This window comes from Mustela erminea, chromosome 9 (genome assembly GCF_009829155.1).
Source record: "Mustela erminea isolate mMusErm1 chromosome 9, mMusErm1.Pri, whole genome shotgun sequence".
In the NCBI taxonomy this organism is placed as follows: domain Eukaryota; kingdom Metazoa; phylum Chordata; class Mammalia; order Carnivora; family Mustelidae; genus Mustela; species Mustela erminea.
Window position 1 is genome coordinate 10,282,931 of NC_045622.1, and position 22,161 is coordinate 10,305,091.

The window sequence follows — 22,161 nt, forward strand, 5'->3', positions numbered from 1 at the left end:
AATGAAGCCATTCAACATCCAGTAGATGATGAGATACAGGGGTTGAATGAGGAGGTGAGGGAGACGGTGGAGTGGAAAAGATCGGAAGATTCCAGAAACCATGCACCAACCACTAGTCCATACTGCCTGTCTTTAAGTGTTGGAGAGAGAAGACATGCAAATACAAGCCACGTGCAGCCACAGGACGATGAGATGACGAGTAGCTGGGGGACCAGAACACTGGGTGCAGCCAGTGCCAGTTCAGGTGGCCAACATCTGGCAATGCAAAGACCAGAGGAAACAAGTTTGGGAAAATAGCATGACTCAATTATTGTGAAGATCTTTTACCTGGGTTTTGGTTCTCCCAAGAAGCTGAATATAGAATCAGAATATAGAATATAGAATCTTCTGTCTGAATATAGAATCTTCTGTTGTTGTTGTTGTTTATTGAGAGAGAGAGAGAGAGTGCATGAGTGGGGGGAGGAGCAGGGGGAGAGAAAGATTCTCAAGCCCCTGGAGGGTAGAAACTATATCTTGTATGTCTACCTTCCCTAGTTCTCAGCACTGTCCTGCTCAAGTTGTCTCATCTTTCTTCTCTGAGCTCACGGATTCCTATGCCTTCTTTAAGATCCACTCAAATGCTAACCCCTCCATCTATAGGGCTGGGCAATGTGAAGCTGGCTTCCTACCCCACCTAGGGGGGCAGTGCTGTGGTTAGGAGCACACACTTTCAAATCTGAGTTCAAACCCAAAACTCTATCAACTCAAAAATTGTGTAACACTGAGAAATTTGTTCAACCTCTCTAAGCCTGATCCTTCAGGGCACCTTTTATTGCAATAAGTTAATATATGTAAAGCATGTAGCACAGTGTTGGGCATATATATTCAATGCTGAATCAGTGTTACCTTATTAATAATACCTCGTTTTAAGCTCCCTGAAAACAAGACCTGCATCTTGATCTTGGTTTCCCTGGTGCCTACACAATGCCTGGAATATAGTAGATGTTCAGTATACATCTGTGGGCTGCATGAATGAATACGTATTTAATATTCAATAAATAGTGTGTTCGTTTATTGACTGTTGTTTGGTTGTTGGTTGGTTGGTTGGTTGGTTGGTTGGATGAATAGAGGTATGGATGGTCCAACAGGTACTTTGTTGCTGACTGGTTGCATGAATAAGTAAATCAGTAGTTATTCAATATATGTTGGCTGGTGAGATCATTGCTTAAAACAAATGAATGAATAATAGGTATTTAATATGAAGGTTGGTTGTTTACATGGTTGAATTAACAAACAGATTTTCCACAAATAGCAGATGTTCATAAATGTTGGCTGGTTGAGTGAATGAACAAACATCCCTAAAAATATAACAACAGCCTGGAGCCAAAGCCGGAGAGGCTATAGCTAGAGGATTGGAAGGAGAGGAGGAGGATAGAGACTGCCCCCCATCAACGGCCTCAGAGGTGGTTCCCTTCTGCCTGCCATTTCTGAAGCTCTCCCCTCCACCCCTCAGCTGCTTCTGCATATGGCCTGGGGCTCCAGTGTCTAGGCTATGGGAATGTGGGGGTGGGGAGAGGACTGGAGGTGGGCCTCCCTGACCCTCTTCTCTCCACTCAGCCAAGGACCAGCCTGCACAGACCCCCGAGGCCCCCAGGCTGGCCTCCCTGCCTCACCCCTGGGTGGGGGTGCGGGGCTGCACCTCTGAGCACAGTGGGAGTGAATTCAATATTACCTCAGCCCCCCAGGGGCAGGGATGTCCGCTAATTGGCTCACACATTCTTGGCCCCATGCCTCGGCCCCACTTTTCTCCTGAGGCAGCCCTAGCGGCTCACATCTCTAGTTAATGAATTATTTTGCAACCTGTCTGGAGATGCATGAACTAGAAATCCTAAGCATGTTGGAGGATTTTGCCATTTCCATTAAATATGCCATTCATTTGGTGGGTAATTAAATGTGCGATAATGGGCTCTAATTTCCATCTTAAATGACTTCCTAGGAGCCGCAGAAAGGGAGATGCAGGGTGTTTCTAGAAGAGCCTTCCCCCAGCCCTAAAGCTTTTTTAGCATGCAGATGAAGGGAGAATTTGGTAAAATACGGTTGGTTTTCATCCTGTTCCACCTGTTGGGGAAAGAGACAAGAGCCTACAACACAGTAACAAATCTGACCCCAAAGCCCCAGGGGAGCCTGGGGACAGCCTGAAGTGAGGAGGGAGCCTCTCTGCAGACCCCAGAACCTCCCCTTCCTCTGCCTACTTCCCGCTCCGCACAGGTGTGTTGGATGTAAGCACACACGTGCACATGCACACACGCAACACAGGACTGGCCTTCTTACCCTCGAAACCCAGGGCCTGAGCGAGCGGCAGGGAGGCAGCCAAGAAGCAGTAGGGAAGCAATGGTGTCCACCCAAGGGATGAAAAGAGCCAGGAGTGAAATGCCCCCTCCTTGGGAAGCAGCATGGGCTCCGAAGTCAGAAACATCCGGGCTCCAGTTCAGCGCCGACACAGCGGGAGTCACTTTGCCTCTCTGAGCCCCAGGTTCCTCATTTGGAAGATGGGAGTAGTCAAACCCCACCGATCAGCGATCAAAGGATAAACCAAGGATAGAGGCCCGTGGTAGCAATTTCTCAATAAATCACATTCCTTCCTGCCCTTCTCCCCCTCAGCTGGCATCGAGGCCAGGCCTGCCTAGGTCAGCCTGCAATTCCAGGCCCCCAGCAGGCTCTCACCCTCTGGAGGTGCCCTGATTCCTCCCTACTCTGCGGCATCATCCCTCAGACCAGCCTGCCCTGGGCCCCGTCCTGCCCCCTCCTCGGCCCATCTCCAGAACAGCCCCAGCATTTCCAGGGGAATGAGCCTTTCAGCCTTTAAACCGAGGCAGGCCTGAAATTGCAGACAGGCTGAAGAGGCCTGGAGGAACTGGGCTCTTGAAGCAAACACGAAGGTTGCACAAGGCACGAGGCAGGGCTGAAAAGGCCAAGATCAGGCCAGGGATTTTCTAGCATGGTCTGTTGTGAGTTCACAGACTTTCCGGCCAGCCCCCAGAGGCAGTCCTCCCTCGGTGACTCTGCAGAGGCTGATGTCTAGAGGCCTGGAGCCAGGCTGTCCTGAGTTGGGAGGGCCCAGCAGAGGGGCTGTCCCTGGCTGGGTCTCTCCTCAGCTTGGCAGAGCCTGTGAGCCGGTGCGAGGGTGCCGGGACGGGGCTGAGGGCACTAACTCAGGCCGTCTCCCTGCTCCTCAGCTGATCCGCGCTTGGGGCATCTGGAAAGGAGATAAGTACATAACTCCAAGGACACCAGCCTCAGATGCTGTCTCAGGCCAGGAGATGGACTGCATAATGGCCCGGCCGGAAATAGACTTACGGGAGAGGTAGAGTGAAGACAAAATGGAAAAAAAAAAAAAAATCTGGTTGACTCAAAGCAGAGGCTCCACTCAAATAAAAAAGGAGACACGGATGAAGCTGTGCTAGGAGGGGGCGTGGAGTCGTTCCTGAGGTGAGAGCAGAGACGAGAGCTGAAAGGGGCCCCGAAGACAGTTACCCCACTCTAGGGCCTGGGCCCCATTCACTGAGGTGAAGGGAGCAGCCCATATCTTCCCTCAAGCCCTGCGGGGTCTGCCCCAAAGTTCTTCCATTTACTTATCCTTCCTATCACTCTTTGCTCCCTCAATTACTCAACTAATCTCTCGGGACTGTCAACTTCACACAAAGCAGACTCTTCCCATGACAAATGTCTCGGGTAATAGAGGCAGCCAGACCTGGGTGGAGTGTCTGTTCTGTCCTTACTGGTTTTATGACTTTGGTTCAGTTCCTTGAGGTCCCTGGGCCTCCGCTGGTACGTCTCTGGAATAGGTTTGTTGTGCAGATGAAAAGAGGAAATACCTACAAAGCGTTGATCATGACGTCAGGCACACAGTTGTGTATGAACTAAGAGAGTAGTCATTGCCGTTGCTATGAACACAACACACTCAGACGTTGAGATGCTCAAAACGCAATTATTCCTTTGGAAAATCAGCACATAGGAGACACCATATAAAATTGTGTCTCCAAGGAAAAGAGCGTTCTGTTCTTTTTATTGTCTCTAGCACACCTGGTAAGGTTTTACACATAACAAGAATTCAGTAGCTATTTGATAAATGGAGTTAAATTCCTTAATGATCAGGGATGAACCATTTCGGTGACAGCTGATGGAGAATATGACCTTATTCAGGGGCACTGGGCTGGAGAGGCGGTCATTTCAGTTGGGGCATTGACACAGACCCAAATATGGACCAGCCATGAAGTCTACAACTGCACTGTCTCCAGAGGTTGTCATTATGGTGTTTTATTTGAATTTGTCTTAGAGATGTAGGACATAAAACATTACATGTAGGCTGCCAGGTATTAGCACTACAACAATCATCTCTTATCTTTTGTGCAATATTTAATCCTTCCTGGAGCAATGCTGATGTGCAAAGCAATTCCTCCTTGTGAAGAGGAAAGGAGAGGTGTTGAGGCAGAGCTGGGCAGATTTCATAAAGTCCTAGGGCATGACCCAAATCTGGAGACTCCACCCATAATACATGACCATGATGGCAGGAGGGACTTAAGAGACCACTGCCATCCTTCCTGCTCATGTGACAGATGAGAATACAAGGTCCAAGGAGGCTCCATGATTTGGCCGACACCACTGGCCAGAGTATAGTCTCCAGCCTCCACTTTGATGATCTTTCCACTACACCTGGCTGCCGTGTTCCCTGAACGTGAATTCATCAGCGATAAGCCGATGACGTCTTCCCTTCCCAAGCAGGCCAGAGGGATGCAAAGAGCATCCCTTAGCAAGGCAGAGCCGAATACAGCTCCTCATGAGAAGGCAGGCAATGCGGGGGCTGCACAGCGGTGCTCAAACAGATCTCTGCTCTTCCTAACCCCCAGCCACCGCTCTCTCCCCTGGTTTCGAAGGGATGGGCGTGGTTACAGGCAACTTTACATCTGCAACTAAGCCAGCTGCTCAGGGGACTTAATCGTAGACACAGAACTGACACCCGCTTTTAATAACGAAAACAATCTGAGGAATATTTAAGTGAGTCACAGTGCAGTTGCCACATTAAAAAAAAAAAAAAAAAAAAAAAAAGGAGGCAGAGCCGGAGAGATGGCCCTCAGGGAGGGCTAACGGCCACCAGGGCCAGGCTCTTCAAAGGGCTTCTTCCACATGAAACCAAACTCAGGAAAACCCACAGAGCCCCCATCTGCCCTCTCTTCCCAGTCCAGCCCACCAGGAAGACGCAGGAGAGTGTCAAGCAGCCCCAGAAGCAGACACGCTGGAGTCCTTGGGGGCACGGAGGACACTGAAGGACCTGGGAGCTACGTACAGACCCCGCCCCTGCCCGCCTACCCACACAGGGTCCCATTCCCTACATGGTCCCCTCCTTCCTCACTCTGCCTTGTGCTTCCCATTGCAAAGTCTCAAGTGAGGAGGAAGAGACGTCTTTCACCATTTGATGTCCAGAGGCTGAGACAGGTCTAGTGTGCAGTGAGCATTTAATACATGAGTGTCAAAAAACCAACAACTTTCAAGCACGGGCATTCATTTCCCTAGCAACTTTACAGCTTAATTCTATCACAGCCATTTTTACTTAAATATTTATGGCCTTTCAGATGTGGGTGGCTCTGGGCACCATTTCACAGGTGGAAAACTGAAGTCTGACTCAGTGCGGAGGACTTGCCCAGGTAGCCAGAGAAGCCAGAAATCCAGTAGATCTTTTCCCCTGTACTCTTTGCGTCACATCAGGAGCTTCTCTGCCCTGAGCTGTTACACAAGAACAGCATTTTAAAGGGGGCGTGGCTCAGTGGGTTAAGTGTCAGACTCTTATTAATTTCTGCTCAGGTCATGATCTCAGGGTCCTGGGATCCAGCCCCGAGGCTTCCTGTTCAGTGTGGAGCCTGCTGCTGCTTCTCCATCTGTCCCTCCCCCCTGCCCCTCCTGCTCTCGCTCTCTCTCAAATAAATAAATAAAATCTTTTTAAAAAAGAAAACAGAATAATAAGGCCATTTCATATGGTAATAAGAGCTGCAAAGATTGTCACAAATGAGGGATATTAGGGGAAAAATACAGGACAAAGTGCATCAGCAGAATCGGGCGCTGGGCTGTATGAGTCAGACGCTGACGTGCTCAGATACTTGGGGAAAGGAGAAACACGGGCAGAGGATGTCTGGGACACTTCGCGGCAGTGGAGCCCCGCATTAGGCCTTGAACAAAGGTGAGAATCCAGCAGAGTGAAGGGCTCAGGAGCCGGGTCCTCTCCCCGCATGAAGTCCACAACAAGGGAAATGGAAGTTGGGTGGGTTTATCGAGCATCTAACTGTCACATCTGTCACAGCTCATTCCACAGACATAATGTGAGGGCGCGGGCACAGGGGAGAGATAGGACTACCGCAGAGAGGGGTGCAGTGAGGGGCAGGGTCAGAGGAGCAACAGTTAAGGTAGACCCTGCCTGCTGGGACAGGAAACCACCCATGACTTCCCAGGTTGCTGCCAGAGCACTGTTCTGTGATCGTTCCGTAACGCGAGCTAAGCCAGGAGTGACCTGAGAGCAGAGACCGTTCCCACATCACCACAGTGGTCCCCAGACTTCAGCATGCCCCAGGGGACTTACTCAAACCCTGACGGTAAGGCCCTGCTCCCAGAGTGGCTCACTCAGTAGGTCTTGGGTTAGGCCTGAGAATTCGCATTTCTCACAAGCTCCCAGCCTCACAAGTGGCCCTCGGGATGCTTGCTTCACAAGCGGGTTTCCTCCCACACTGAGCAGAGCTGGCTCGTGTGACCCACAGGATACTGTGGAAATGATGGCGTGGGACTTCCGGACGTGGTCACAAAAGACACTGCAGCTGGCCACTTTTCTCTCAGATACTCCCAGCCACCACACTGGGAGGGCACTCCACAACCTTGGGGAGAGGTGCACAGGGGTTGGGACCAGAGCGTCCCACCAGCAACCAACACTCACACCAGCCGCATGAATGGGCCACCCCAGAGGCAGGCCCTCCAGGCCCTTTCAAGCCTCCTGCCTGCAGCCCCAGCAGAGCCATGACAGGCCCAAAGCCAGAAGCTGCAGAAACTGTGAGGGCTCAGAGACGGAGGCCACTCGGTCCGGGGGCCGTGGGTTAGGCAGCCACAGGCAACTAACATACCAGATGGGGCAGACGCAGCGGGCCCAGGGGCCACACTCGGAAAACGACCGCGTTATTTTAACCACGTACCTAGCATGTGCCTGGCATACAGGATGCACTCGATGAAGTTTTTTTCATTAATTCGTGAGTCAGTGGGCAGGTGACTGAAAGACGGTGAGTGACTTAAAGCTACGAGCACCACGGAGCCGTGGAGTTGGGGAACACGAGGGCGACGGAGACGTGTGGGGCTACTTGCTGAGAAGGGTCTGTAGAGCTGTGGTTTGCTGAGGGGCCCAGACTAGGGTGCAGTGGGCACTCCAGTTTCCACCTTCTCTGTCCAGGGACTTGGCAGGCAGGGACGCCCAGGCCTGGGGACTGGTCTCTCCAGACCTCCTCTGAGCCTGCGGAAGACCTGCCGGGACACCTGCCCAGCCCTGCCTTCTTCCTGCCATCAGGGTCTACCAGCCCTCTCCCCGCTCTCCTCTGTTGGCTCCTTTGTCTCCTTTGTCAGCTGCTGGCCCCAGGACAACTCTGCCTCCTCCCAGCCCAGGATGCTTTCTCCCTTCCACAGTACTCCCATGAAGCAGCACACAGCACAGCGCCACAAATATTTACCAAGCACCAGCCACCTGTGCCAGCCAGCACTAGACTAAGCATCTAGTGACAGATAAGACCCATTTCCATGTCTGTCTTCGCTCCAATCCCTCTGCGCCCAACTCCACCCCCCACCCCCCACCATCCCCATTCAACGATGCCATCTCTTTGGGGCCGGTGTGGGGATGGAGGCTGTGACCGGCGGCATTAGCTAGGCGCCACCACCTCACTCAATGGCAGAAACATGCAGGAGTTAAACGAAGGCACTCTGTCAGAGGGGCACTCTCGTTTCAACCCTAGCCCAGGACAAGTTCTCTGCTCCTCTAAATACTTGATTGCATTTGCCGCTGGCCTGGAGTCTTGGAAGAAGCTGACTTCACTTTGATGTTTTGCCAGCTCTCTCTCTCTTGCCGTACTGGTCTCAGTCACTCTGCCGGGCTCTGGACTTGTTTGTTTTCCCTTGTATTTCGGCTCAGGGTGTTTGTGCAGCAGTACTCAGGATTCAGTTGAGATTTCTGAAAAACCCCGTATCTGATATATCTGATATTATGCAGAAGCTTGGGGATGTCTGGCTCACTTCTGAGCCGAGCCTGGGGTGCAGAGCCATTTATTTTTGGCATTGTTACAGCTGACATAAGCCAGTCCACCCAAGCCCCCTTCTCTCCTGTGGGGCCCAGAGGTCACTTTCCAGGATGCCCAGAGCCTCCAAGATAAGTGGAGGAAGCTTCAGCCTCTTCCAAGCCTTCCGCACAGGAGCTCTAGAGTTATCTGATGATCCCAGTCAAATTCTGGAGAAACTCTCAGTCCACGAGGAAGCCACCCACATGGTCCCACAAAGGACACAGACCACCCGGGTCAACTCAGGCAGTGCCAACCCCAGAAACATTTCAGCCCTGCCTCACAGTCTGACTTCTCAGTCTGACTTCTGGCCCCTTCCCTGAGGCTGCTTTCTGTCACAAAAGCCCCTCAGACCGCATCAGTCCAAATAAGAACATTTGATCTCTCCCTCTATCTGCTCACATTCATTAATATCGCCACCAACCAGAAAGTCTTTAAGCATTGGGAAGCTCCTGGTGGGCAAACGCTTTCCAAAACCCTGATGTTCACTTGAAACTTCAAATGCTATCATTGTCAACCCATGTTGCTTCCCTCAACTTGCAGGCTCACTTTGTGCATTTTTGTTAATGTCTGCAAAATATCAAATCTGAATAACTATGGTTTTTCTGTCAATATATCTCAGAAGTAGAATGGTGTTCTGTTTCTGAAAAAAGTGGCTAGTTCAGCTCACAAATCAGAATTCGAGGGCTTTTCCTAAACACGCCCACCTTTTTTCAAAGGTGAGTATGTGACAGTGAAAAATAGGGTGGAAAACCACTAGAACGTTTTGGTGGCATTGCTTGATCTGGGCCAAGGTGCCAGCGGTTTTATCTGTCATTGTTTTTGAAGTGGCAACACCACAAAAAGGGCAAATGAGATCTTAGTATTATCATGAAAAGAGTTTCAACCCTAGAGATCCTCTGAAGGCATCTCAGAGCCCAGGGGTCCTCAGACCATACTCTAGTACTGCTGGGCCAGAGCAAAAATGATTAGCTAGGACAACCAGATTCCCTCTCTGGTTTAAACCAAGAATGCTTAACCAACAAGGTAGCTAGCAGAGAGAATTGAACTGGAGAATGGTAGCATCCTCAGATCAGAGCAGCAGCGCCCCCGTCCTGGGTGGGCCTCACACCTCAGGGGGGCCAGTATTTCATCTCTCATGCCTGAGACCTGTGGTGAGGGAGGCTAGCAGTATCATCTAGAGGGAGCACCCCAAGCCTGGACTAGGACTTGCAAAGGTCCTGTTCTTTGCTTCTTCCCTTTGGGAATCTCACAGATCTTCTACCTCATATGTGGGATTAACCAGATTCCCTGAGAGCTCTAGGCTCATAACAATGTGGTTGTCTTAGGCCCTCAGTCTGGTGAGAGGACTGCTTCTGTTAGCCAATGCAGTACTTCTTTCATGGGATTACAGAAGGTTAGGTGATCAGGATGGTATCATTGTATTTCTTTTAGTGACACTCACTCCTGTCAGGTACAAGATGAGTTTGGGACTTCAGGCTACCAAAGGTCCATCACCCATCCTTGGGCTCATGTATCAGCTCTCATCCATCTGTGTTCATCCATAGTACTCTCTTCGGTCTGCAGTACCCAAAGACAGCAGGGGCACTGATGCTCCCCCACCATTAGCATCTCTACGTTCTGCAAGCTCCATACATATGTCGGACCATCCCGTGGGGATGACTGGGCCATCCCCTCCAACGGCTTTGGAGATAATGATTCCACCATGCCAACAGGCCATTCTTATCAATGTCTTCTTTTGATTCTGGTGGATGTGATGACATCAGATTCTTTCAGGTTAGTCTTCCACCATTCAAAACAAAGGACTTTCCATTTCTTCCACCTGTGTGTCCTTCATCTATCTTCCCTGCAGGGGACAGCGTATAGAATACTGGAGTGGAGTCAACAATGAAAGAGATCATATTCCAAAGCACCTGAAGAAGTCAAAAGAAGACATGATTGGGGATGTCTTAAATTCACCTTCATTCTTTAAAGCCACTTCATTTTTTAAGGACACGTGTGCTGGATATAAACTACTTGGCTGACATTCTCTCTTTTAGGACGCTGAATCCCACGCCTTTGGGCCTCCATGAGATCTCATGAGAAGACAGCTGTTAACCCCATGGAGGAGCCCTTGTAAATGATGAGTCACTTCCCTCTTGCTGCTTTCAAGGTTCTCTGTCTTTGACTTTTGATTATTTGACTATAATGCATTCAGGTGTGAATCTCTTGGAGACTGTCCTTCTTGGAGATTGTCAGGTTTTTGTAGGGATTGATTAATGTTTTCAGTCAAATTTGGTTTTGGCCATTACTCCTTTAGATTTTCTCTCTGTCCTGTTTCTGTCATTCCTCTCCTTCTGGGACTCCTAGTATGTATATGTTGGTGACCTGATAGTGTCCCACAGGTCTGAGCTCTGAGCTGAGTCAAATAAAGATAAGCTTTGAGAATGGCTCTCTTCTAGGGAGCTTCCTTATGACCCAAACAATAACACTTCTTTGGGTACAGTGCTTTTGGTGAGTCAAAACTCATTCTGCCCTCTTCTGTGGCTACTAAGCTGCTGATTTTACAGGAAACATAGTTGTGAGGCTGCTTTTAAGGTTACTAAGTTGTGTGGCTGTTTCTAAGGTTACTGTGGAGCTGGGCAAAGGGGAATGGGAAGAGAGGATGACAAAATAACACAAAAATATGGTGTTCTTGCTGACATTTGGCCATTTCTTGTGTAAACGATCCTCAAATTGTTGTAGATCTTGGTTAAATTCCAGAATTCTAGAAAAGTTGATTTTGACTATTTTTGCCAGTGTTCTCCTTGTGTTTATGGAGAAGATTTTTGAAAGTCCCTCCTCCACCATTCTAGAAGTGCTTTAAACGGAACACCCTGTTCCTGGTAATAGCCTTATCTGAAAGAATGTCAGTGAGGTAGAACATGAGCCATGGCTCAAACCAAAGTTAAAGAATCAGAAGCTGAGTGAGATGAGGAAGAACAAGCAGAAGCTACAAAGCGGATGAAAAACATAGAGTATTGGGGAAACATGTCAGCTGGTGGAAAGCAGAATAAAGAGCAGATCCACGGAGTTGCTGAGTCACTTAGTGACCAAACATTAGAGGAAATGCACACACATTGCTGCTGCTGATGTCCGCTCAGACACCTTGAAATCAGAAACACCCACCTATTTCTGCTCTTCCTAAGATCTGTTCAGCCTCTCTTGGGATCTTTAAAATAAAGTCCCTATAAAATGAAGTAATTAGAGTGAGTCACTCTTCCTTCTAACCAAAAGAGGCTAATAAAATAGCCAGATGGGGAAAAGGGAAGGTAATCCCGGGCAGAGAATTTAGCACAGACAATGGCACAGCCAAATCATAAAACAGTCTGGAATGTTTGAAAAGATAGACCATGAGAGTCAGAAAGGAAAAAAAGGCTGAGAAGCTGGAGAAAAGAAATAGGCAGAAGGGGACGCCTGGGTGGCTCAGTTGGTTAAGCAGCTGCCTTCGGCTCAGGTCATGATCCCAGCGTCCTGGGATCGAGTCCCACATCAGGCTCCTTGCTCAGCAGGGAGCCTGCTTCTCCCTCTGCCTCTGCCTGCCATTCTGTCTGCCTGTCCTTGCTCTCTCTCCCTCTCTCCCTCTGATAAATAAATAAAATCTTTAAAAAAAAAAAAAAGAAATAGGCAGAAGAACAAGGATTGTATCATTGTTGTGGTTAAAGGAGATGCTCGAAAAACCTGGGAAACGTGGGCTCTGGGGGTTTCTGTGAGGGGAAGGCAGGGCACACAGCTTTGCAACCTGGGTTTTCAGGCATACACCAAGGTTTGATACTCCTGAAACTGAGTTAATACCTAGAGAATCGAGACCGAAAGGACCCGTTCTTCCTATCAGAAATGCTCAAAATGTGCTGCCAGGACCAGCAGCACCCACACCACCTGGGAATTTGTTACAGATGAAAATTCTCAAGCCCCCATCTAATCCTACAGAACCAGAAACTGCATTTTGAAATCTCTCCACGTGAATCTAATACATGCTAAAGAACCACAGGTCTGAGAGAGGTCTCTGCTTGGACCTAGTTGGGGAAAGTCTGGGTAGAACTAGAGAGACAAACGTGCCCACAACTTGGCAAGGGGAGACACTCACCCTCTATGAGCCCACCTGCATGTGGCTGAGACGGAGGAGACCTCACTCCTGGTCACAGGACTCTGCGTCTCCATCACTGGCTTAGGGTGGAAGTGTGGAAGAAGGAGACAGAGAGGGGGGCATTGCATATAGTAAGGACAATGAACTTGAGCCCCTCATACGTGGAAGGATCCAGAATATCCTCGATCCAAATTTATCTTAGCATTATTGCAGGATCCCAGCTTAGTCTTCTAGCTGATCGGAGCTGCACCTGCTGATTTCTACACCAACTCAAGACTGTGAAAGCAGGAGGCAGAGCCGTCCTCCCCTAGACTGTGTCCCTTATCCCCTTAACCTGGGACTAGAATGTTCCGGATTCACTTGGTCAATCCCGAGACGGCTCCACCTCTCCTCCTCCCTCAACGGCAGGCTTGCGTGCGGAACCAGCTTGCTCCTCAGCCTTCGGCAGCTTGGATCACATCGTTTATTGATCCTAAACATTAGAATCAATAGGGGAGCTTTCAAAAAAATGTTTTAAGTCTTGAGTCCCGGCCCACAGCAATTAAATCAGAATTTCTGATGTGGGCCTATCGCTGGTATTTTTAGGGTGATTGCCATGGTGACTCTAACACACAGCCAGGGTTGGGAACCACCGGTGACTGTGGTTCCCCTGGGAATCCCATCCTCCTGCCATGAAGGAGGAGCCTGCTGGGCAGGGGCAGGGCAGCTGGGACAGAACACACTAGGAGCTGCAGGTGCCTGAGTAGCCCAAAGGGTTTAAGAGCTGGAGCGACGGAACTGGGACTAGATGGTGGAAGGACCCAGATTGTGCCGGAGGGTCCATACCCAGGCCGGGAGTTCCAACGTTATCCTGGGACACTGGAGAGCTGTAGACAGACCTGACTCAGGAAAAATCACAAGGTGGTAGCAGCGTAGCATGAGGACCACGGGAAGGGAGCCGGTACTGAGCCATGTAGTTAGTATGTTTGGCTCAGTGCCGGCTACAGTGGAGGTATCCCAAGAGCACCGGCTCCCTCCCTGCTCTTTACAACTAGGAGCAGTGGTCTGGCCACATGGAAAGAGACCATGACCTCGTTCTCAGAGCCGCTGCTAGGTTGGAACCAGCTCCTTGTTGACGGAGAGGCCTTGTTGACGGCACACTCTGCTGGAGTTGACACCTAGAGTGTGTGGGCTGTGAGTCGGGGTATGAGATCTTGGAACATGATGCTCAGACAACCCCGGAGATGGGGGCGGCACTTGGGAACCTGAGCCCTCGAGGGTCACATGGCAGTCGTGACTTGTGTTCACGTGGGTGTGCAGGGAAACCAGGAGTCCGGGGAGGCTGCTGAACTTCCCCGTGGCGATCCCACAAGGTCAAGCAGCTCCCCTGAACCTCTCTATTCCCTTCACTGGCTCTTTTGCTCTCCACGCTCCAAGAACTCATTAAATCCTTCCTTGATGTGATCTTCACTCTCTGGTGTGAACACCAGAGATAACAAGCTCTCCTAGCAAGAGATTCCTTTTGTTCATGCTAAAATAAACTCCAAATTCAGCTTTGAAACCCAGCCAACAGGTCAGCCGGCACCCTGGCCATAACCTGCTTCTAATGTGTACTGTTCCTGCCAATGCATCAGCCCTGACTAACGTGTCTTCATTTGTTCAGTCCGCTCAGCTCGGCATTTGTTCTCCAGAAAATCCAGCCCAGCCCCTCGGGACCTTGTCTTAATAGACTGGTTTTGCAATGGCTGCCCCCACCCTGCTGTTTCCTATCAATTTAGCCTCTTTGCCAACTCACTTTCATTACAATCTCCTCTTAAGCTTCTCAACCTCCTACTTTCGGTGGAGGCTTAATGGGCTGCTTCTCTTCACTTGGAAGGACCAATGCCAGCAAAGGGTGTACCTGAGGAGGACCGGGGAGCCAGGACCACCCCTCACCCACAGTTTCAGCATTCCCCACTCTCTCTGTCCTGGGTCTTCCCCACCCTCTCCGTATATCGGATCCTGCAATTAACAGAGAGACCGAGGCTGCCTGACTCACAGACCCCTTGGACAATTTCGGACTCCATAATACCTGATGCTTCCTGATAGGGCCCAAGCCCATCTCCAAAGAATACATTTCAACAAAGTTCACACGTATGTTAAGTCCCTTTCCCCCCTATACTGCCTATTGCACAATTTCTGCTAAAAGTCCACCTTGGACATCAGAAGAACCTATGTTTGGGGCACCTGGGTGGCTCAGTCGGTTAAGGATCTGACTCTCATCTCAGGGTGATGAGACTGAGCCCTGTGTCAATCCCTGCATTTGATTCCAAGTTCAGTGGAGAGTCTGCTTGAGATTCTCTCTCTCTCTCCTCTGCCCTCTGTCCCTCTGCCCCTCCCCCCAGTTGCACACATGTACTCTCTTTTTCTCTCTCAAATAAATAAATAAATCTTTTTTTTTTTCCCTTAAAGGTAGAAAAAGAAGAGCCTATGTTCTGTGACTAGCATGGAAGATATTCTTGGGAAAAATTAAGGGGCAAATGCAATGTTCATTCCAATTAAGAGGTATTTGAGCTCAGGCGTCTAATGTAAACTCACTTTGAAGAGGACAAGACAGCGCAGTGACTGGGTATGCAGGCTCTGGGGACAGACTATGGATTCAAAGCCCAGCTCTGCCACTTACTAGCTGTCTGACCTTGGGCAAGGCACTTCACCTCTTTGTGCCTCGATGGGGATAATGATTAGCAATCATCTCATAATTGTTGCAAAGGTGAAGAGTGCTGATACACGTAGGGTGCATGAAGCACACACGGGACACAGCAGGGGCTCAGTAAAAGGAGCAGTTAACCAGTTTCCTTTGGGGCAGTGGCGGGGGGGGCGCTTTTGTGCTTTGCAGAAGTTCCATTAAATGTACACAGATAGAAGTTTCCCAATGGCCATGAGGTCTCTTGATAAACTGACATTTTGCTTGGGTCTCCCAATGTCCACAAATCACATATCAGACAAGTCTCTAGATTATACAGATGCCACATGCTGTTCAAAGGAAAGACGAACCCAGTGTACCCAGTCCCCCTTCCCACTCCCGTCAGTGCTGAGAAAAGTACCTGTAGAAACGTCCAACTGAAGAAGTGTGTATTAATGTAACCCTAACCGATCAACGTTGGCCATGGGGGGACCAGCTCCTGTCACCCGGTGAATGACCAACACAAATAAGCCACTTAACACCCTTCACTCAGGGGAGGAATCATCTCGCATGTCTTCAGTTTCCCTACATGGTTTGGGATTTCTCAAGTATTTCATTTAAATCTCACTTAAAATGTATTTTAGCCATCTAAACCATAATGAAAATGTGTTATATGCCTAGTTTTGGTCCTTGGGGACTACCAGCCCATTAACCTCGCTTACAAAATCAATTCATTTTTATACAGGCCTCTGAATGCAGTTTTCTTCCTTTAATTAAAGCTGTCCTGAGACTGAAAGTCAAGAGATGCAAAACCCATTCCCATTACTAATAACTTCACCAGATAATTCAGGATTCCTTGGTGCTATGCAGCCAAAACCCAAGTCCGTAAAAAACCGTGATCCGAAGTAAATTGAAGCATTGCCCCGGACTTCAGCTTCTCACACTCATCCAAACAGCATCTCTGTTCACACCGATTCTATACTAAGTCAGTATGGCCAGTTGGGAATTATAAAATAAATGCATGCCCATGAAATGCCGCTTTGTGTGATCTATTTAAGGGCTCCAAATAATGATGTTTATCTTTAAAAGCAGTCTGAAACCTTACACTAATGGTTAGTACCTCTCAAAGCCCACCTGCACGTCTCTTCCAGAATCACCTCTCCGTTTTACACAATACCCTCATTATAAGTGACCGTGGCGCTCTCCTGCTTCAGCAGTCTCCAAGACTCCCTCCCCCTTCCCAGGAGACAACCCGAGGACTCCTTGGCTTGGCTGCTGCACATTCACTGGTATCAGATCCTGTTCCGGGTCCACAATCATAGAACGACTAGCACCGAACCACCAGCTCTTTCCCAGGAAATATTGAGTATTTCTGTATTGCTGTTCTCTTGGTCCCAAAGGCTCTTGTTCTCTCTTCCTCTCCTTGCTGTATCCCCGCCCCTGGCCCAGCTCAGTTCTGACATTCATCTGTCAAGACCCTACTCAGGCAGAGTCTCCTCACCCAGGCTCATGCCTTGTTCACGCTCTTGTAGCCCCTTATACCTGGCCCCGTCCTGAAATGGTTCGTGTACGTCTCTGAGCTCCCTGCCTGACTTGGAGTTTCTGCTGAAACAGGGAAATACTTATCTCTACATTCCTGCACACAACAGGCATGTAACAAAAACAAAGGAAGGTCAGGTGGGGGTATGGGAGAAGGGAGGATGGAGGGAGGGAAGGGGGGTGGGCAGAGGTCAGCAGAATAGATCGGCGAGGACTGGCTCCTCCGTGGCGGCCGTCCTGACAAGGCAGACACAAAACTAAATGTGGTCTCTCGTGCCAGGTGACCGAGCCCCTGGAAGTGTGCAAGACCTTCCAGACGAAGCTTCTGGACCACCTGTGTGACTACCCTGCTGCATGCTCTGTCAAGATAATGAAGACAGACACTTTGGCAGGGCACTTAGTCTTTTCTACTAAAAACATGATTCAGCCAAGGCTTGCCTTCTTGTGAATCAGAGGCAGCATTTTGTTTTGGGCTTTCGAATCGGCACAGATATGTTGGTATGGAAACCACACTTCTGAGATTACGATCGAAACATCATTTGCCTCCACCAGCTTTCCTGAAACCTTACATGCTGATAGCAGGTGGGAAATGTCTGCATTTACCACATCACTTCTTGCTGGCAACAAGAATCTTTCCGTAAATGGTTATAAAGTCATGGTAGCACACTCTTTCAAAATAGCTCATATTTGTGTCTTTCAGCAAATAATAAATATAACCAGTTTTCAGCGCTGGTCTGTTACCAGAGCATGAACCCCTTGAGGACAGAGCTATTTCATTCAGTTCTGGGTGGTCCAGGCTTACGATGGGGCAGGACACCAAGAAAACATCCAGTAAGTGAGGCTTGACCGGCCAACCACGACAACTGGCAGATGTGCCATATGTATCGGAAGCCACACCCTTCTCCATTTGCCTAGCTCTATGCAATTGCCAAAGCCTTCTCATCATTTAATGTGACTTGGTCTCCTGTCTACTCTGAGTTGCACTGGGCATGTTATTAGCCCCATTCCATACGGGAGAAAATAGGAACTCAGCCAAGTCCAGACACAGCTGGGCTCAATAAGAAGTGACGAGAACTGAATCAGAGCCCAGGCTCCGGGGCTCCCGGGAGCAGCACTGCCCTCCCTGCTAGTGGGCCTCCCTAAATGCCTCCCAGACCTGGTGCAGCAGATACCCAAGCCACAGGCCGCACGTCGGGCTATGACACACTGAGTTTCCTCTTGTCTTTATGCTCTTGTTTGATGAGCATCTTCTATGGTGATTTAGTTTGATATTCATGGGTGAGGACTACTGTAACAGAAGACCGTAGGCTGCTTGGTTTAAAGGACAGAAATCTATTTTTCACCATTCTGAAGCCCGAAGTCCAAGACCAAGGCGCCATCAAGGTCAGTTTCTGGTGAGAACTCTCTTCCTGGTTTGCAGGCGATCACCTTCTCAACGCGTCCTCCTATGGCCTCTTCTCTGTGCTTGGGAGGAAAGAGAGAAGGCTGTGCCCCTTCCTTTTCTTATAAGGATGCCAGGGAAGACCTCACTTGACCTTAATTACTACCTCCCAAGGGCCCTGTATCCAAATATAGTCACACTGGGGGTTGGGGCTGCGACATATGCATTCAGGGAAGACAATCTGTCCTCACCTCTCTTGCCTCACCCTAGGTCTGCCCCTGCCGTCCCGGCCCTCTTTGACCGCTCCCTCCCTCAAGGGAGAAACTCAAAGGGCTGAGGTCATGTGCCCACTCTGAGCCCACGTGCCCCCTTCTAGACCCTAGAATTCAAGTGGCCCTGAGGCCGCACAGGCCTCTTTCCCGTTGGACACAGCCCTAGGCAGGAGGAAAGCTCACGAGGCTGTCCACCAGGCTCTGTGTAGGAGGGGCTGGATCAGGAGGTGGGAAGGAAAGGCAGCCCCCTGCTGGCCCTCCCCAGCCCATCGAGCTCCAGGAATGAACCCAAGGATTTGGATCTGGTCTTCCACAACTTGAAGAAGGTTTATTTGTCATGGCAAAACATTTTAAATTTATCTATTTGCTAGTTTGATGTCTGACTTTTAACCCTTTAGACAGGGGGTCTGTGGCCTTCCATCCACATTCTTGCCTTAAGACCCATAAATGTTAGTGTGGACCAGGCAGAAGCAGGCTTCAGAGGCTAACTTAAGAAGCCCCTGTAGGGAAATGACCACACACACACACACACACACACACACACACACATACAAACACGCAACTACAGGTCTTTGGTTCTTGTGTATGACAACTGGGATGGTCACTGTGCTCATGATAAGGGCCATGAAAGATTACTTCCTAGTAATTTATGATCATGCCTGCTTGGGTAAAGTGTTGAGGTGGTGTGTGTGTGGTGTATGTGTAGAGGGGAGGGGGGAGCAAAAGGTGGGGGGCCTGTACCTAGACACTGGCCAGAATTAGATCCACCTCTTCGGGGTTAGGGGACACATTCTGTGGCACCTCACACACAGGTAAACACACAAACACACACACAGGAGGGAGGAGCAAGATGGCGGAGGAGCAGGAGACTAAATATCATCGGGTCCCAGGAGTTGAGCAGGATAGTTATCAAACCGTTCTGAACACCGACAGACTCAACAGGAGATGGAAGAGAAGAAGAGCAGCATTTCTAGGGACAGAAAAGCGACCACTTTCTGGAAGGTAGGACGTGCGGAGAAGTGAATCCGAGGGGACATACGGGAAGAGAGACTGTGCGGGAGTGGCCGGCTCCCGGCAAGCGGTGGAGCAGCAGAGCACAAAATCGGGACTTATACAAGTCACCTCCACTGAGGGACATCGCTGCAGAGGCTAAGCAGGGGGTGGAGCCCTCGTGGGGACAGTGTGGTCTCAGCTCCCACAGGGTCACAGAAACACCAGGGGTCTCTGAGTGTGGCAGAGCTCTCAGGTACCAGAGCGGGGAAGCCGCTGCAGACAGAGCTAAGGAGGGGTTCTCAGCTCGGGGTTGCCTTAAACCATGATCCAAGGCACAGTCGGACCACTGCTCTTCGAGCAGGGACCCCACAAGTGGCAGATCCAGGAAAACCCCCGCCTTTCTCCTCCAGGAGAAACAGTGTGGGAGCAGCATGGGAGGAATCTGCTGGGTTTGGAGACTCCAAACAGGGCCGTGCACTAGAGACAGAAACGCTCAGTCACAGGCCGGATGAGCACAAGTGCGGCCAGAGACCAGGGAGACGGGAGGGACTGACGGCTTTTCTCTGAGGCGCACTGAGGAGTGGAGTCCCCAACTCTCAGCTCTTCCAGGGAGATACAGGGCGGCCTCCATCTTCATTCCCGTCCTCCAAAGCAGTACGGAAAGCCATCAGGGAGCAAAAGCTCCTGAGAGTGAACCCTTAGCCTGGCCCCTGGCAAGGGCGGTGCAATTCCGCCTCGGGCAAAGACATCTGAGAGTCACAGCAACAGGCCACTGACCCAGAAGATCAGCAAGAACATCCAGCCAAAGACCAAGTTCACCGATCAATGATCAACAAAAGTTGCGGAAATGTGTAAGCCTGATGATTCACAGACCTGTACCCCTGGGGCAAATAATACATTATATGTTAATAAAAATTTTTTTAAATAATAAAACATTTAAAAACTTGCTTCAAACTTAAGCTACTTCACATAGTAAATAAATTATGTGAACCTTAAAAAAAAAAGGCACACACACACAGAGTTATGCACACAAAAACACACACAGACCACACATACACACACAATACAGAGCAGATCACTTCCCAGGGACCACCCCAGCCCCTCAGACTTTCCTTTCTTCCGCTGCCTCCCACCACCAGTTTTGACCCATTAGGACGACTACATAAAAAGTTGTCCATCATTTGTTGGCCCCAGAAGCAGTACAGTGTTGCCAAGATATGGGTTATATCACCTTGGACATGCACGTGGGGGTCACAGGGGACCCCGTGAAGGTTGATGCCAGCGGAAAGCCCCAGCCCCAGCCCCAGCCCCACCCAGCTCCAGACTGGGCTAGGCTGTGATAAAGGTCATATCTCAATTGTCATTACCATGGCCATGAATGACAATGAACCCAGCCTGGAACCCTTTCTTCTGAGGTCCTCATTGGCAGCACACCCCTCAGGCCCACCACGTGCCTCTGGGTTTAGAGATTCTTGAACCCAAGCTGCTTGCTATGGGTTCATGCAGGCAAGAAGGTGGGAGAGGGGAGGGACCCTCTGGCCCCTGGTGATGGGAGAGTTGGCCTAGACAGCCCCTCGCAGCCTGGCCTGCAGCTCCCCGGGGTCCTTGCGGAAAGATGACCAAGAGTCTTTCTCCCTGAGTCCCAGCCTCGCTCCCACCTGCTCCAGCCCCTCCTCGCCAGGATCCGCTATGCAAATACAAGGCCACCGCCGACTGTGGGAACAGTAAATCTTCCCTCACTCTTTTATTCATGCCCTCACCTCTGCAGACAGTGCTGAGTAAAAACAAACCCCACAAAATCCCTGCGGGCTCCAGCAGTCTGGCAGTCTCTTCTTTGCTCTTCTCTGATCCCCTCCGGCTGGCAGAGGCTGGAGAAGAGGCCTACCGGCCTCCCAGGGGGACGACGGCACCCCTCTTCACCTCCCCCAATGGTGCTCGCTGAGCCTCGTATCTGCTCTGGGGAGCAGAAATCAGGGAGACCTGGGGAACTGGGAAATTATTATTCATGGCTTCCAGGAGCAGCACTCTATCTACCTCACCTGCCCAGCCTCCCCAGTCTGCAGGAGAGCTTCCGGGCCTGGGAGCACCAGGCTGGCGAGGTGAAGTCCCGCTGCCCGGGCCACCATCTGAGGAATGGCCGCGGGGAAGGAGGGGCAGCCCTGGCAGCCGGGTCGAGGCAGCGTCTGCACAGCAGTCCAGCCCTCCAGAATTCCCAGGAAACTTCTCTTCCTCCAAATCTGGGGTCACCAGGGCAGGTTTCTTTTAAGTCCAGTCAGACTGAAGGAGAACTGGAGGCACAGACCGAAGGGGGCCAAGGGGCACTAGGTTTCACAGAATGCCTTTCATAAATACAGTGGACTTGGCAGGACCCACTGTCGTTTGCCCAGACAGCGGTTTCTGGGGACATGGGGCTTTCGGAGATAAAACCAGGAGCATTTTAGGCAAACTGGGAAGATAGGGTCACCCTGAGGGGCCATGGGAAAGGATTCTTCCTCCATGGGACTGGTGACATGGCCAGGGGCAGAGGACAGCTGGGACAAAAGCTGCCTGTTAACGGTTCTGCTAACCAAAACCTTTCCTCACCCCTCCTCCTCATGCACAGGGAGAGTCTGGGGAGCAGAGAGGGTCCTGAGGCCAGTTTAGGAGCTGTCAAGAGAGAGGGGACAGAAGGAAAGTGTCCGTGGTCTTTATGAGAGGGAGAAAATTCCTTCACCGTCTTTCGGAGCTGGGGCCCCTGAGGCTCTACACGGAGCCTCGGGTGTCAGGAAGTAGCTGGTGGGGACTTGATACACTGCCAGGTCACGGGCCTCCACCTATCCTGGAACCTTGACCCCCATACACACAAACACTGGACAGACAGGCATGGGGGGAAGAATTGTTTCCCTGGTGTGGTCCCCACC

The 22,161-nt window shown here is 50.4% G+C and overlaps 1 protein-coding gene across 4 annotated transcripts in view; it reads right to left on the reverse strand.

The window, feature by feature from the left end:
* Positions 1-2,951: 2,951 nt before the first annotated feature.
* Positions 2,952-22,161, reverse strand: part of TMPRSS5 (transmembrane serine protease 5) — a 40,067-nt gene continuing 20,857 nt past the window's right edge. Inside the window, exons 13-14 of one of the 4 annotated variants that reach the window (XR_004289379.1) lie at positions 21,022-21,241; positions 19,775-20,142 (exon numbers count right to left, since the gene is read on the reverse strand). Coding sequence is in view for 3 of the 4 variants with exons in the window: in XM_032359282.1 (XP_032215173.1) it covers positions 21,143-21,241 (99 nt within the window). In the remaining variant the exon portion in view is untranslated. Of the gene's footprint in view, positions 3,236-19,774; positions 20,143-20,238; positions 21,250-22,161 lie in introns of those variants that run through there. The other 3 variants (XM_032359284.1, XM_032359282.1, XM_032359283.1) reach the window with 3 other exon arrangements.